At 42.7% G+C, this 17,174-nt stretch overlaps 1 protein-coding gene across 2 annotated transcripts in view; it reads right to left on the bottom strand.

The window, feature by feature from the left end:
* TAF1 (TATA-box binding protein associated factor 1) overlaps positions 1-17,174 on the bottom strand; it is a 62,473-nt gene that overhangs the window by 12,937 nt on the left and 32,362 nt on the right. For both annotated transcript variants that reach the window (XM_067471604.1, XM_067471602.1), the window contains exons 24-36: positions 16,286-16,499; positions 15,136-15,301; positions 14,328-14,539; positions 14,121-14,229; positions 12,973-13,071; positions 11,316-11,493; positions 11,082-11,149; positions 8,468-8,590; positions 6,872-6,964; positions 5,818-5,902; positions 5,505-5,572; positions 5,287-5,403; positions 2,322-2,447 (exon numbers count right to left, since the gene is read on the bottom strand). In XM_067471604.1, coding sequence (XP_067327705.1) covers positions 2,322-2,447; positions 5,287-5,403; positions 5,505-5,572; positions 5,818-5,902; positions 6,872-6,964; positions 8,468-8,590; positions 11,082-11,149; positions 11,316-11,493; positions 12,973-13,071; positions 14,121-14,229; positions 14,328-14,539; positions 15,136-15,301; positions 16,286-16,499 — 1,658 coding nt within the window. The remainder of the gene's footprint in view (positions 1-2,321; positions 2,448-5,286; positions 5,404-5,504; positions 5,573-5,817; positions 5,903-6,871; positions 6,965-8,467; positions 8,591-11,081; positions 11,150-11,315; positions 11,494-12,972; positions 13,072-14,120; positions 14,230-14,327; positions 14,540-15,135; positions 15,302-16,285; positions 16,500-17,174) is intronic.

The raw sequence follows: 17,174 nt of genomic DNA on the forward strand, positions 1-17,174 counted from the left end.
CCCATCCTCCCCCAAGTGGTCAAACACTGTGCCCACAGTCTGTTAATTGCAGTTTCAATTTCCCTCGCAAAACAGATGTCTTATCTACATTACCTTCCCCAACTGTACCCCACCTCCCGCCCCCAACCTCCCTTCTTTATGGCAGAAAACCAAAGCAGCCAGTCTCAAGCTGATACGGTGATCCTGAGAGGCTTCTGTTATTTTGCAGACCTCTTCATCCTGTGGCCCTCCAGGTGTTTTGGACCTCAGCTTCCAGAATTCCTGGCCACTGACCAAGTTGGCAATAGGGGCTTATGGGAGTCGGAGACCAAAAGACCTGAAGGGCTGCAGATTGAAGAGATCTGTTTTGCATATCTGGTTGACATTAACATAGCCAACTATTATTCTCTTTCTCAACCTCTTCTGCTCCAAACCACATTCCTGACTCATTAAAAATGGAATAAAAGCAGAAGAAACGGAAAGCGTCCAATGACCCCTATTATGAATGGCAGATTGTGTAGAAAAGGTTCTAGTCCAGAAAACAGCCCGAGCAATGTCTGGAAATGAAGCCTTTCCCTAGGCATCCTACAATTGTGTCTTTCCTTATCACACCAAAACACAACACAGAGAAGAAACAGGTTTCCCAAATTATCCTTCAAACTCCAACAAACCGCTTCTATATTGTATTGTCGAAGGCTTTCATGGCCAGAATCACTGTGTTGTTGTAGGTTTTTTTGGGCTATATGGTCATGTTCTAGAGGCATTCTCTCCTGACGTTTTGCCTGCATCTATGGCAAGCATCCTCAGAGGTTGTGAGGTCTGTTGGAAGTAGGAAAATTGGGTTTATATATCTGTGGCATGATCAGGGTGGGAGAAAAAACTCTTGTCTGCTTGAGACATGTGTGGATGTTTCAATTGACCACCTTGATTAGTATTTGATGGCTTGGCAGTGCCTGGGGGAATCTGAAACGGTTCCGGCCCAAGCTACCTATCCGACCGCATCTCTGCCTATGAACCCACCAGGACTTTGAGATCTTCCGGGGAGGCCCTGCTCTCGATCCCGCCTGCTTCTCAAGCATGGCTGGTGGGAACGAGAGATAGGGCCTTCTCGGTGGTGGCTCCTCGGCTGTGGAACGCCCTTCCTACGGACATTAGACTAGCACCATCTCTAATGGTATTCCGCAAAAAAGTGAAGACCTGGCTGTTTGAGCAGGCGTTCGAATAATTAGTGCAATGATTGGTTAATGAACACTGGAATGGAACAATGGATGACGAATCTGGAACATGTTTTTGATGACGAGACGACAGTAAATGGGTATTGCAGTAACTGTTTATTGTGTAATGTGTTAGGCTGTTAACTGTTTTTATATTGTAGCACTGAATTTTTGCTGTTCGTATTTGTTGTGAACCGCTGTGAGGCGCCTTCAGGCTGAGAACAGCGGTATATAAGTAAGGTAAATAAATAAATAAATAAATAAAATTGTCCACATGCTTCAACAGAAAGGAGGAAACCATGAAAATGAACAAAATCTAGCTACCAGTATTAAAAAACTCTAAAATTATAACAGCAAAACAACAGAGAGGAAACAAACGTGGATATCTAATCACTTATCAACAAAAGATTGCCCCAGGCACTGCCAGGCCATCAAATGCTAATCAAGATGGTCAGTTGAAACATTCACATCTAGCTCCAACAGACAAGAGTTCTTTGTCCCACCCTGGACATTCCACAGATATATAAACCCAGTTTTCCTAGTTCCAACAGACCTCACAACCTCTAAGGATGCTTGCCATAGATGCAAGCAAAACGTCAGGAGAGAATGTCTCTAGAACATGGCCATATAGCCCGGAAAAACCTACAACAACCTGCTTATATATTATGAAGAAATCACAGGATAAACCATTGGCAGAACACGTATCCTTCTCCACATCTGTAGAGGTTTCCATGCCTCAAAGAGGAAGCAAAGCCTTGGGGATTCTAGGAGCCCATTGGTGCCCCAGAAATTCACAAGAAGCCTTTTGGCCATACAAGACCTTGACAAATGTTCATGAGACACCAAACTAAAGAGAATCAATTAAAGGAATGCAGAGTCCTTTCCAAAAATACATAACCTAAGCGCTGTAATTCAAGGTCTTTCATGAAATTTGCTGCTACAGAACTCTTGCTCCTTTCTTCTGAAGAGGATGCAAACGGATGTCTCTTATGCGGCTTGTAACCCCAACCACGTTTTCTGCAGAGGCTCCCCCATTGAAAGACACGGCCTTCCCTCCCTCCTTCCTTCCCAGCCCAGAACCTTTCCCAATGGGGATTTCGGCCCCCCTTGCCTCCGTGGGGCTCTGACCTGTGTCCCCTGCTTCTCAGGGGTCGTCGTAGGGGTGTCCATCGCAGAGAGGTTGCTCTCGTCCTGATAGACTGAAGCATCGCGGGACATGCTCAGGGAGGTGTTGTTGTCATACAGGTCTGGGGGCTAAATGACATTTGAGAGGAAAGAAGTCAGAATCTGGGGAGACGAGCAGCACAAGATCCAGATACTTCTTAAAATGTGGGGGAGCAGAACCCACAGATCCGGAAACAAAGGTATGTCCAGGAAGAGGCATTGTAATTTTATATTGCTATGCATTCACATGTTCTATGTAATTATGATGTTGTTGTTTATTGCCTGTGTTTTCGGTTTGCGTTTTCAGTTTTATTCTATTATAATTTGTCGTTTGGGCTTGGCCTCATGTAAGCCGCCCCAAGTCCCCATTGAGGAGATGGTGGCAGGGTATAAATAAAGATTATTATTATTATTATTATTATTATTATTATTATTATTATTATCTCTCATACACAGAAAAGCACAGACAATGCAGACTGAGCATCTCTGACCTGGAAATCTTAAACCCGATAAAATCCAAAATTGTCTCCCTGGGATAATGGTGCCTTGGCTTTCTAATGGTTCAATGTGCACAGACTTTGTTTCATGGGCAGAATTAGTAAAAAGATAGTGTGTAAAGTGACTTTCAGGCTATGTGTATAAGGTAAAGGTAAAGGTTTCCCCTTGACATTAAATCTAGTCGACTCCGACTCTGGGGAGTGGTGCTCATCTCTATTTCTAAGACGAAGAGCCGGCGTTGTCCGTAGACACCTTCTAAGTCATGTGGCCAGCACGACTGCATGGAGCACCGTTACCTTCCTGCCGAAGTGGTACTTACTGATCTACTCACATTCCCATGTTTTCTAACTGCTAGGTTGGCAGAAGCTGGGCTAACAGCAGGAGCTCACCCTGCTCCCCGGATTTGAACCGCCGGCCTTTTGGTCAGCAATTTCAGCAGGTTAACCCACTGAGCCACTGGAGACTCTCTTATCCTGTCCAAAAAAGGGAGGTCAGACTAGATGGTCTTTGAGGGTCACTTCTTTTCCTCTATCCTTTCCTAAGAAGACGCTTACGCTAGAGCAGGGGTCCTCAAACTTTTTAAACAGAGGGCCAGGTCACAATCCCTCAAACTGTTAGAAGGCCAGATTATAATTTGAAAAAAATCATGAATGATTTCCTATACACACTGCACATATCTTATTTGAAGTGCAAAAAACCCCACTTAAAAACAATACAATAATTAAAATGAAGAACAATTTTAACAAATATAAACTTATTAGTATTTCAATGGGAAGAGTGGGTCTGCTTTTGACTGATGAGATAGGATTGTTGTTGTTCTTATTATTGTTGTGTGCTTTCAAGTCGTTTCAGACTTAGGTGAGGGCAAGGTAAATGACCTTGGAGGGCCGTATTTGGCCCCCGGGCCTTAGTTTGAGGACCCCTGGGCTAGATGGTCTTTGAGGATCCCTTCCTTTTCCCTTATCAGACTAAAACACAGCCGCTCAACTAAGCCAGCTAGTAGGATTCTGGACCTTTATGAACCTCTAGTCCTTTGAACCATTTCTCCTTATCTTCCCAGTGCTTTCACCTTCCTTGGGGCTGCTCACCATAAAGAAAAACAGGAGCATAAAACATAGTTTTGCAATGCCTCTGTCGAACTTCCCTTCTCCGCAGACAAGTTGTTGACGCACACTTAAGTGTGCAAGGAAACAAAGAAGGAGATAGGTCAAAATTGGAGACAAGAGGCATACTGCAGCCTTAACAGGCCCATGCATGCAGTGGTCAGCAAGTTCAGCAGCTCAGCAGTTTAACCCACTGCACCACCAGGGAGCCCCTATGTGTATAAAAGGCATATAAAATACAAATAAATATCATGTTTTGACTTGGATCCCATCTCCAAAACATCTCAGTATGTATATGCCTGGCTTCTTCAACCTTTGGGCCTCCAACTCCCAGAAGTTCCTATTGCTAACTTGTTCAACAGTCAGGATCTCTGGAAGCTAAAGTCCGAAATGCTTTGAGGGCCACAGGTTGAAGAAAACAGGTGTATACAAATATTTATTATTTATTTACAGTGTTTATATTCCGCCCTTCTCACCCCACCGAGGACTCAGGGCGGATTACAGTGTACACATATATGGCAAACATTCAATGCCAATTTTTGACATACAAACATACACAGAGGCTATTTAACTTTTTCTGGCCACCAGGGGAGCTGTCGCTTTCATCGTCCATCTGCGACACTGATGAAGCACTTCCGCATTCCCCGCATGCTTCCCCGCTGGAATGCTTTGCTGGAGTCTTCTTTATGACCTCATAAATCAGTTAATTTAGCCTCCCCACACTTTAAGGTGGTACCTAATTTTCCTACTTGACAGATGCAACTGTCTTTCGGGTTGCAAAGGTCGACAACAGGCTACACACAATTGGTTGGAAACCCACTCCAACCCGGGCTGGCTTCGAACTCATGACCTTTTGGTCAGAGTGATCTTAATGCAGCTGACACTCAGCCAGCTGCGCCACAAGCCCAGTGCCCAAATACTCCATAATTTATTTATTTATTGTTGTGTCAGGAGCAACTTGAGAAACTGCAAGTCACTTCTGGTGTGAGAGAATTGGCCGTTTGCAAGGACGTTGCCCAGGGGATGCCCAGATATTTTGTGGGAGGCTTCTCTCATGTCCCCACATGAGGAGCTGAAGCTGATAGAGGGAGCTCATCCGCGCTCTCCCCGGATTCGAACCTGTGACCTCTTGGTCTTCAGTCCTGCCGGCACAGGGGTTTAACCCACTGCGCCACCAGGTGCTCCATACTCCATAATCTAAACCCAAATACTTCCGGTCCCAAGCATTTCACATAAGGAAGACTCAATCTGTACTAAGTTGATGAAAAATGATGAAAAATGATTCTTCTGGTGTTCAAGGGACCCTGGAAGCAGAAGGGGATGCTGACCTGAGGTGTGTAGGGGCCGGGGGTCATGGGGTCCAGGCTCTCCAGATCGGCCTCCTCTAAGGCAGCTTCCTTTGCGGTCGAGATGTCCTTCTCCAACTGGGTCAAGTGCTCATCATACTGAAAGGGCAATGAGAAAAGGAGAGGGATACTTGCAGTGCAAGGGGGTTGTTCAAAGCCAAGGCAACTTTGGGGGAATTTAGAGTGGAGGAAGCACTGACCTCGGACAGGGTTTGGTAGCAGATGTTGACAATTTCTTGGGCTGTTTTGGTGTACTGGCTGTCAGGCCCTGAAATGACAAATTCGCCTCTGTCACGGTGACAAACTCCAACCTCAACAAAGAAAATTGCAGGGATGTGCAGTAGAAGGCACCCCAATAATCAACTAAGCCAACCCATTATCAAGGAAGGAAATCCACACCGTTACTAGAGCCATCCCACCCAGGGTTGGAGAGGGGTAACCTCTGAAGTGGCCCACACAGATGAGAGCCAGAAGGGTTTCAAAGCACTGCATGGCCCTCAAAACATATCCTACCGTTGTATTTGATGCTGTTGGTAAGAATCAGGTTCACATCATCCAGAAAGATCTCTCGGTTCTGGTATTTATGTTTGGAGATATTCTACAACAAACAAATTGGAACATAAGGCAAAAGATGCATATGTCATCAGTTGGGAGGCCCTCCCCCCGCTCTGAGCCAGTGCGAAGAGAGAGGAGACTAGGGGACAGTTCCACCTTGTGCTATCCTAATAATATAATATAATGTAATGTAATATATTGTATACCAGCTGTCTCCTGCCACACGTTGCTGTGGCCCAGTCAGCTGATCTGGAAAATAAAGTAATGAGAAAGTGTTGGTTTCTAATCTATGTAATTTCTTTATGCTTGTGGGTAAACAGTATTTCTTGCTGTTTCTTTGTCAGTGTTGATGTGGAGATTGTCTGGTTTGCCCACTTTGGAACAGGCAACATATCATTGTCCTTCTTTAGGGGTCCCTTTCAAATCTATGATACTATATCAGTATGTGTGTGAATCATATATATATCTCTATATCTATGACTGGATGGCTCTTTGTCAGGAGGGCTTTGATTACGTTTACTTGCCCTGGTGAAGAGCGTTGGACTGGATGGCCGTAAGTATTTTCTGTTGGTCGTGGGGGTTCTGTGTGGGACGTTTGCCCCAATTCTATCGTTGGTGGGGTTCAGCATGCTCTTTGATTGTAGGTTAACTATAAATCCCAGTAACCACAACTCTCAAACGGCAAGGTCTATTTTCCCCAAACTCCATCTGTGTTCATATTTGGACATATGAAATATTCATGCCAAGTTTGGTCCAGATCCATCATTTTTAATAAGCCCCCTCACCCAACACAGGTTTCTAGAATAGTCATGGGGTATCTTTGCATGTTTTTACATATTTGGAAGGCTTGATGTGTGGTTTGGAGATAAAGATCACTCCCAAATAACACCAGATGAGCAATTGTGGAGGTGATTTGAGCAATTGGTTGGGGTTTTAGCAGCCCAGGGACAGTACGTGGCCAAGGGCTGCCCTTTGTGTGACAGAAAACGAATGCAAGCTTCTGAAGACATACCTTGCGGATGGTTTCCAGGTCCATTGGGCTGACAATGACTTTGTGATAATCTGGCACGAATTTCTTATTCACAGGATGATGGAAGGGCCAAGACTGGAGGAAAGGAGAGCACAGGGGAATATAAAACCACAATAGAAACAATGAACTCAACATTATTATCATCAGCGTCTCCCAGTTAAAAACGTTGTCCAATTCCATTGTCAAGTGATCCCATTTCCTATGTCAGTTACTCTGCATTTGTAAACACTTGCTCATACAACCATGTCTTAACTTGTCTCCGAAATGTTAAGACTGAGGGAGCCAATCTAATTCCTTAGGGAGGTTCGTAGCCGAGGGGCCACCACAGACAAGGCTCTGTCTCTCGTCCCCACCAGACGTACTTGTGATGAAGTTTATAGTGGGAAGCTGGACAACATCACCCTTGGGTCTCTGGAAATCTTTGTTTCATTGTTTCTATTGTGGTTTTATATTGTTTTAATGCTTAATCTTTATTTTGCTATTATGTGTACTGACTTGTTGTAAACCGCCTTGAGTCGCCGATAGGCTGAGAAAGGCAGTAAGCATGTATAGTAACTAAATAAATAAATAAATAAATAAATAAACACCATTTGATGTATCCACAGAATAAAGTAAAGATTTCCCCTGACATTAAGTCTAGTCATGTCCAACTCTGGGGTTGGTGCTAATCTCCATTTCTAGACCAAAGAGCCGGCGTTGTCCATAGACACCTCCAAGGTCATGTGGAGGAAGAAGGGAAGAAAGGGAGGGAAAGAAAGAAAAGAAGAAGGAAGGAAGGAGGGACAGGAAGGAAGAAAAAGGAAAGAAGGAAAGGAAGTGGAAGGAAGGGAAGAAGGCTGTATGGACTGTATGGAGCGCCATTACCTTCCCGCAGAAGCGGTACCTTATTGATCTATTCACATTTGTATATTTTTGAGCTGCTAGGTTGGCAGAAGCTGGTGGGAGCTCACCCCGCTCCCCGATTTGAACTGCCGACTGTTCGGTCAGCAAGTTCAGCAGCTCAGTGGTTTAATGTGCTGCGCCACCAGGGGACCCACAGAATACTACACATTTAATAAAGGAAGAAGAAAGTGCCAGGGCTTGAGGGAGTTCTGGTTCTAGTTCTCTATCAAGGCTTGTTAAAACCCTAAGGCAGGGGTCCTCAAACTAAGGCCCGAGGGCCAGATACACCCCTCCAAGGTCATTTACCTGGCTCTCGCTCAGGGTCAATCTAAGTCTGACACGACTTGAAAGCACACAATAACAACAACAATCCTATCTCATGAGCCAAAAGGAGGCCCACACTTCCCATTGAAATACTAATAAGTTTATATTTGTTAAAATTGTTCTTCATTTTAATTATTGTATTGTTTTAAGTGTTTTTTGCACAACAAATGAGATATGTGCAGTGTGCATAGGAATTCATTCATGTTTTTTTTTCAAATTATAATCCAGCCCTCCAACAGTTTGAGGGACTGTGACCTGACCCTCTGTTTAAAAAGTTTGAGGACCCCTGCGCTAAGGCATGGCTTCCAGCGCAGCACCCCCCCCCCCCCCGCCTCCACCACACCCCATTGCCACCTGCGATGAGCCACATACGTCTGGGACAGCCATCATCTTCTGCGTGACAATATTGTCCAGGATGAAGGAGAAAGCCACTTGGTCATCGTCATCCAGAAGCGGGTTAATCGCCTTCTCCAAACGAGCCAGTTTGTCCTCCTTCTGAAAATAAAACCCATGGATGGAAGGGCTCTCAGCTCCAGAGCGGCTCCCTTAAAGTCTTTGCTAATTGCTGATACATTTCTACATTTATAATAGACAGATTCAATGGTATAATTCAGATATTTTCCCCCCAATTTTGGAAGAGGCAACACACATTTTGGTGCCTCAAATGTTAGCCCTATTTCTGGGTATATTTGACAACTGCTGATTGCAAAAATGGCACCTGTTTTCACCTATTCCATCTAGTTTTTGAGACACAGGATCTTTCCCTCAGAGGAGAAACTCAAAGAGCTGGGCGTGTTTAGCCTGCAGAATAGAAGCTTGAGATAAGGGGACATGCAAGCCAAGTTTAAATATTTGAAATGATGCCATAAGGAAGAGTGAGCAGGCTTGTTTTCTGCTGCCCTAGAGACTGGGCCTCAATGGTGCCATGGGTTCAAGCGACAGGAATGAAGGCAGTTCCATCTTGCCTCCAGTGTCATCAGTTGGGAAGTCCCCACCACCACCTCCAACTGCTGCTTTGAGATCAGAGTGAAGAGAGGGGCCAGGAAGGCAGTTCCATCTTGTCTCCTGCACTGTGCTTATAATATAATATAATGTAATGTAATGTAATGTAATTTATTGTATATATATATATATACACATATAATATTGATAATATTACAATGTAATAAAATATACTACTACTACTACTACTACTAATAATAATAATAATAATAATATGATATTATAATTATATATTTTATAATAAATGTAATATTACTAATAAATGTAATATTACTACTAATAATAATTACTAATATTACTAATAACCCGGACTGTGTCAGCTGCATTAAGATCACTCTGACCAGAAGGTCATGAGTTCGAAGCCAGCCCAGGTCGGAGTGAGTGTCCGACCAATTGTGTAGCTTGTTGTCGACCTTTGCAACCCGAAAGACAGTTGCATCTGTCAAGTAGGAAAAATTAGGTACCACCTATGTGTGGGGAGGCTAATTTAACTAATTTATGAGGCCATAAAAAGACTCCAGCAAAAAGCACTCCAGCAAAGCATGCGGGGAATGAGGAAGTACTTCATCAGTGTCGCAGATGGACGATGAAAGCGACAGCTCCCCTGGTGGCCAGAAAAAGTTAAATAGCCTCTGTGTATGTCTGTATATGTGTGTATGTCAAAAATTGGCATTGAATGTTTGCCAATATATATACACGTAATCCGCCCTGAGTCCCCTGCGGGGTGAGAAGGGCGGAATATAAAAGCTGTAAATAAATAAAATAATAAATAAATAAATAAAATAACTGCTGCTCTGAGATCAGAGTGAAGAGAGGGGCCAGGAAGGCAGTTCCATCTTGTCTCCTGCACTGTGCTTATAATATAATGTATTGTAATGTAATATATTGTATATACTGTATAAGCCTAGTTTTTCAGACCTTTTTTAGGCTGAAAAAGTCCCCCTTGGCTTATACTCGAGTCAAGGTTATTTATTATTTTACTCTGTTATTATTATTATTATTATTATTATTATTATTATTTTCAGTTCATTTATTATTTTATTCTATTTATTATTATTACATTTATCATTTTACTCTATTATTATACATTTATTATTTTACTGTATAATTGTTATTGCTACATTCATTATTTTACTCTTTTTATTATTATTGTTATTATTACATTTATTATGTTACTCTCTTTATTATTATTAGAAGGATACGTAAGCACATTTACATTGAAGAAGGTAAATAATCATTTAATCAGAGTTGGACAGTCTTATCTTAAATTACCATTTTTGTAAATATTAAAAAATATATAGCCTAATGATTCCTCAATTAATGTAATTTAATTGGTATCTGTTTTTATTTTGCAATTTACCAATTTCTGCTGGATTTCCCACCCTCGGCTTATACTCGAGTCAATCCATTTTCTCAGTTTTTTGTGGTAAAATTAGGTGCCTCGGCTTATATTCGGGTCGGCTTATACTCGAGTATATATGATACATATAATATTGATAATATTATAATGTAATAAAATATACTACTACTAATAATAATATATTATAATTATATATTTTATATTTAATGTAATATTACTAATAATATTACAGTATAAGGTTATAGTACAATGTAATATATAATATAGATATTGTGCTATGATAATAATATAATATATGATATTTATTTTTTACTTGTAAGCCGCTCTGAGTCCCCTTCGGGGTGAGAAAGGCGGCATATAAATGTAAATAAATAAATAAATGAGATTCTACTTGAACATTAGGAAGAACTTCCTGACTGTAAGAAGAGTGGTTCAACAGTGGAACTCTCTGCCTCAGAGTCTGGTGGAGTTTCCTTCTTTGGAGTCTCTTAAATAGAGGCTGGGTGGTGTCGGGGATGCTTTGATGGTGCTTTTCCTGCCTGTGATTTCAGCTCAGCTAAGGTCTGACCCCAGCCCCCCCCCCCCATCTCTCACCACCCGAACCCCAACAGATGCAACACTTGCCTCTTTCAGCCTCTGGTCACACAGGTCCAGCATCGACTGAGAGATCTGAGTCAAGGAGTGCTTGGGCCCTGCAAGCACAGAAGCAGAAACATTTACGGTGAGTCCAGAAAGGGCAGGGATATCCACAGCTGGGTTTCCTCAGGGCTTTCCAGTGCTAGCATTTACTGTGAGCCTCAAAGCCAAGTGGGGATTATGAGGAGCACAGGAGAAGTGGGAAAGAAACTTTGAAGGTACCGTTGTATGTGGCGCTGTTCTTCACAATGAGCTCGACGTGTTCCCTGAATTCCTCGCGGGACGGGTAGAACCGCTTGCGGACGTTCTCCCGCAGGGTCTGCAGGTCCATGGGCTTCAGGATGATCTTGTAGTAGTCTTTGACCACTTTCCCATTAACAGGCTGGTGGAAGGGGTACGTCTGCAGGCAAAGAGATAAGGGAGAACTTTTTCCATTGCCATGAGTGGCCGTGGTCTCCGGAAGAGCCACCAAACAGACTGGAGGGAAGAACCAGCCTCCTTGGGGGAAATACCCTATTTACTCAAAACTAATAGTCACCTTTTGGGGGTAAATAAACTTGCAAAAATTAGTTTGTGCATTAGATTTGCATAATACCATAATCATAATGCTGAACCAAAACAAACGGGGAAGATGCACCTAGAGGTTCTGTTTGACGGACCTCATCTCTATTGAATGCTGTGGTTCTCATGTTGTGGTGACCCCCAGTCATAAAATTATTTTCATTGCTACTTCATAACTGTCATTTTGCTACTGTTATGAATTGTAATGTAAAATATCTGATATGCAGGATGTGTTTTTATTCACTGGACCAAATTTGGCACAAATATTCAATACACCCACATTGGAATACTATTGGGGTTGGGGGGAAGGGTTGACTTTGTCATTTGGGAGTTGTAGTTGCTGGGATTTATAGTTCACCTACAATCAAAGAGCATTCTAAACTCCACCAACGATGGAATTGAACCAAACTTGGAATACAGAACTCCCATGACCAACAGAAAATACTGGAAAAGTTTGGTGGGGATTGACCTTGAGTTTTGGAGTTGTAGTTCACCTATATCAAAAGAGCACTGGACTCAAACAATGATGGATCTGAACCAAACTTGGCACGAATACTCAATATGCCCAAATGTGAACACTGGTAGAATTTGGGAAAAATAGACCTTGACATTTGGGAGTTGTAATTGATGGGATTTATAGTTCACCTACAATTAAAGAGCATTCTGAACCCCACCAACGACAGATTGGGCCAAACTTCCCACACAGAACCCTCATGACCAACTTGACACAAATACTCAATATGCTGCAATGTGAACACTGGTGGAGTTTGGGGAAAATAGACCTTGACATTTGGGAGTTGTAATTGATGGGATTTATAGTTCACCTACAATCAAAGAGCATTCTGAAGCCCACCAATGACAGAATTAGGCCAAACTTCCCACACAGCACCCCCATGACCAACTTGGCATAAATACTCAATATGCTGAGATGTGAACACTGGAGTTTGGGGAAAATAGACCTTGACATTTGGGAGTTATAGTTGCTGGGATTTATAGTTAACCTACAATCAAAGAGTACTCTGAACCCAGCCCACAATGGATCTACACCAAACTTGGAACACTACCTACATGCCCAACGTTGAATACTAGTGGAGTTGTGGGGAGCTGTTTTTTAATTCTGGGAGTTGTACTTCACCAATACCAAAAAGGAGATAATGTTTAAAGCAGATAATGTGGGATTTTCTGCCTTGATATTCTGGGATATCGGGCTGTGTGGAAGGGCCCCAGTCTCTTGCTTCCTACAGTGGTCAGACCACAGAGCCCAAGGTCAGGACACCAAAATCAAAACTTTGAGACTTTGAGACCCCAAAGCTCTTACATTGGGAAAATCTCGCATGTCGTTGATGATGCCTTCCAGGACAGAGGAGAGCGTGACCATTGGGTCTGTGCGTCGGCGGTGGATGGACTTGTGAGGCCGCTGAAAGAGACACAGGAGAAACAGTCACACACCTTGGCAGTGCTCAACATGCTACTCAGACCTTGGGAAAGAACCTGCCCACATTTCCAATCTGTCTTTGCAACAGCTGTGCATGTGTATATATATTTGTGTGTTTATATGTGTACATGCATATTGTGTATATGTGTGTGCTTGTCTATATGCATATTTGTGTGTATATATGTGTATATATGTGTATATTTGCATGTGTTAATGTGTATATGTATATATGTATGTATGTATGTGTGGTGTATTTTTGGGGGTTTTAAGTTTGTTCTGCTGGGTTTTTTTGTGTGTGTGTTTTTTTAGGGGTGATGAATGTCAAGCTAAGGCGCAACTTGATAGAAGCAAATGCTAGATACACCAGATACAGCTCTGTAAAATCATGGACTCTGGAGACATCAGGTTACAAGGAAAATTCAGTTTACTAAGCACAGAGCAAAAGCACATCCATCTTCAGCGAGCGACGCACAGGATAACACATGGAAACTGAAAGTCAAAACAGTATTTTGCAGCTGCTAAGCTCTTCTGCTCCAAGCGGTTAACTCCCTAAAATTTCTCAGCAGCAGAGAGCTTATCTTAAGGTCACTCCATCACAGCCTCAACATAAACATTTCAGCATAGCATTTCATTCTGAGAGGCATCCATATTGGCAGTACAAGAATTACATTTAAAACACATACACAATATATCTCAATAAATCCTGACAATTAACACTCGTTGACCTGTTATTGTGTCCAAATTTGATGTCAATTCATCCAGTGGTTTTTGAATTATGTTAATCCCACAAATGAACATTACATTTTTATTTATATAGATTATATAATATTAGATTATATTTTATATTATTATATATTATTATTATTATTATTATTATTATTATTATATCATCAGATTGGCAACTGAAACACAGTCAATTTAAGTTTCAAATGCATAACCAATATAAGCTAAGACAACTTGCATGTTATGGGAAATGTGACAAAGCTTGAGTCAGCCACACAGACCCCGATAGAATGTTTAATGAATCTTACATTTAAGTAGTCACAATGCACCGTGGTTCCCACCCGCCGTTTCTTCTTTGGTGGAAGCTGCTGCTTTGGGAACTTTAGGACTAAGGACTTCCTGCGAACTTCATCCGCACTGCAATACAAATAGAGACAACAGGCCGATTGATGGAGCCCATTTACAAAGACTCTGGGAAAGCCCCATTCACCTTTCTTTTAAGGAGATTCCCTCACCTCTCAATGAGCTGCTTCCCCAAGACAATCTTGGTGCCCTCCACTTTGATCAGCTCCTCGTTGTCGTTGGGGATGACCGTCTTCTCCAGCTCCTCCTCCTGCTCCTCCGTCATGGCCACCGGGTTGGAGGGGGGCGCGTTGGTTTGGTAGTAGAGTGGGCAGAACTTGTTGGTCCTCATGTGGCCGATGGCACCACAAGCACCGCACTTCAGCTGCGACAGAAACAGCAGAAGACATCAAGGGCCCGGAGCACAAGAATGCAACTCCGGAGAGTGAAAAAGCTTTCATTAACAGCAGTTAAGACCCCAGTGTTGGAAATATTTGGGATTTTTTTAAACATTTCAAAAGTAAAGCAACAGAAGTTGCAGTTTAGCAGGACAGAAGCTTCTTGAGCAAAGCAGCAAAGCGATTTTTTAAAAATCGTGTCAGAAGCGAATAGAGAACATACTGCAAGTGAGAGAATTGGTCGTCTGCAAGGATGTTGCCCAGGGGACGTCCGGATGTGTTACCATCCTGTAGGAGGTTTTTCTCATGCCCCCACATGGGAAACTGGGGCTGACAGACAGAAGCTCACCCCGTCTCACGGATTCAAACTGCCAACCTTCAGGTCTTCAAGGAAGGGCTTTCATGGCCAGTTAACTCATCTGCCAAGCCAAGTCCTTCATGAGGACTATAAACGTGAGCAGGATGTGGTTGAGGTCCAACAATAAACCCCTCAAGGACCATCTTGGAATACACAACTAAAGCCCCTTTGAAAGATGCCTGATGCCCAGCCTCTGTTTGAAGACCTCTGAGGTCCCCCACGTACCTTCAGGTCTGGGCGCTCTTTCATCTTCTTGGGTTTCTTTTCAGGAGGGCCTTTCAGCTTCTCCTTCTCTTGGTTCCGCTTGAGTCGCCTCAGCTGCTCCTGGATGCGGCGCCTCTCCTTCCTCATCTCCTCCCGATGCTGCTCGTCAAAGAGGGCAAACTTCCGGCTGGAATACAAAGGCCTTCCTTACCGGGCCTGTGGTGCAGCTGGCTGGGAGTAAGCTGCATTAAGATCACTACTGACCAAAAGGTCATGAGTTCAAAGCCAGCCCCGGTTGGAGTGAGCTTCTGACCAATTTGTGTAGCTTGCTGTCGACCTTTGCAGCCCAAAAGACAGTTGCATCTGTCAAGTAGGAAATTTAGGTACCGCTTATGCGAGGAGGCTAATTTAACTAATTAATGAGGCCATAAAAATCTCCAGCAAGCATGCAAAGAATGAGGAAGTACTTCATCAGTGTCACAAATGGACAGTGAAGTGACAGCTCCCCTGGTGGCCAGAATACCCTCATTAAAAAAAAGCTGGAATATTAAGTAGCCTCTGTGTGTCTGTCTATATATGTTGTGTGTAATAATAATAATAATAATAATAATAATAATAATAATTTATTTGTACCCCGCTATCATCTCCCCAAGTGACTCGATGCGGCTTACATGAGGCCAAGCCCGCAGTACATCAATAAAACAAAGGCAATAACAAAATAATCAATACAAAACAGTAAAATAAATCTCAACAAAAATAAATAATAAACAATAACATAAAAGCATTTAAAAACCTATGGCCGGGCCAAATGTAATAATTTAAAATTTAAAATATTATGCTGGACATAAACAAGGTAGGGTATAACTAGGATAGGGTGTCTATGGCATTTAATATTTGTGTCTATGGCATTTAATATTTGCCATGTATATGTACATTGTAATCCGCCCTGAGTCCCCTGTGGGTGAGAAGGGCGGAATATAAATACTATAAATAAATAAAAATAAATACATTTATGTGGGAATTCTATTGAGCGCAGAGGTAAACTGGCCTCTCTAAATGATTTCCCATTGAGGAGTGGGCTTCTTTTGTTTTTAAAGCAGGGAATAACTAGAACTAGTAGGTTCCCAGCCACACAAGGGCCATCCCTCCCTCTCTGGAAGGCCCGTCTTACATGAACTCGTCGTCCTTCGTGGTTCGGATCCTGCTGTAGGCGTCAATAACAGAGGGCTTGCGGACCGTCTCACATCTGACGTACTCCTTCCCGTCCTCGTCACAAAATGTGCGGTAGATTTTCAAGCGGCGCCCCGTGGCGGAGGAGTTGAGGCTGGTGACCGAAGCCGTGTCGTCATCTTTGTGGGAGCCCCCCAGGTTCCCAGGAGTGGAGGCTGCAAAAAGGGCAGCAGAAAAAAATAAGCTCAAGGGAAAGTCAGTCCCAAAGCCAAATGCAGGGAGCTGGGCTTCCAGGCCAAGCTGAGCCACAGGGACCACCACCGCCGCGAATCCCCATAGGCAGTGACTTGACTCACAGCTCCCTTCTCCCATCTCTCCCGTTCCCCACTGAAGAGAATAAGATTTTATGAGAATGAAGTTTTTATTAAGTTGAAATAATAATAATAAATAAATAATAAAACTTTATTTATACCCCGCTACCATCTCCCCAAGGGACTCGGTGCGGCATACATGAGGCCAAGCACACAGTACATCAAACAAAACATCAATAACACAACATTAATAAAAAATCAATAAAATACAAATCATATAAGTCACATAAACAAAAAACCAATAATAAATAGTGACATATAAACAGTTTTAAAAACGGCCGGGCCAAATGTAATAGATTAAAATTGAAAACATGCTGACGTGAACAAGGTAAAATATAACTTGGATAGGATTTTTCAAAGCGAAACGAGGGAACGCAGTCCATCCTAAGTCAGTATTAAAGTGCATTATGAGGGCATATTGCTGAGAGTTCTCCTTATTCTGGGAAGGCACACTGCAACAATCATGTTTTAGGCTCCTCCTAAAGACTGCCAACGTTGGGGCATGTCTAATGTCCCTGG

This window comes from Anolis sagrei, chromosome 10 (genome assembly GCF_037176765.1).
Source record: "Anolis sagrei isolate rAnoSag1 chromosome 10, rAnoSag1.mat, whole genome shotgun sequence".
NCBI classification, from domain to species: domain Eukaryota; kingdom Metazoa; phylum Chordata; class Lepidosauria; order Squamata; family Dactyloidae; genus Anolis; species Anolis sagrei.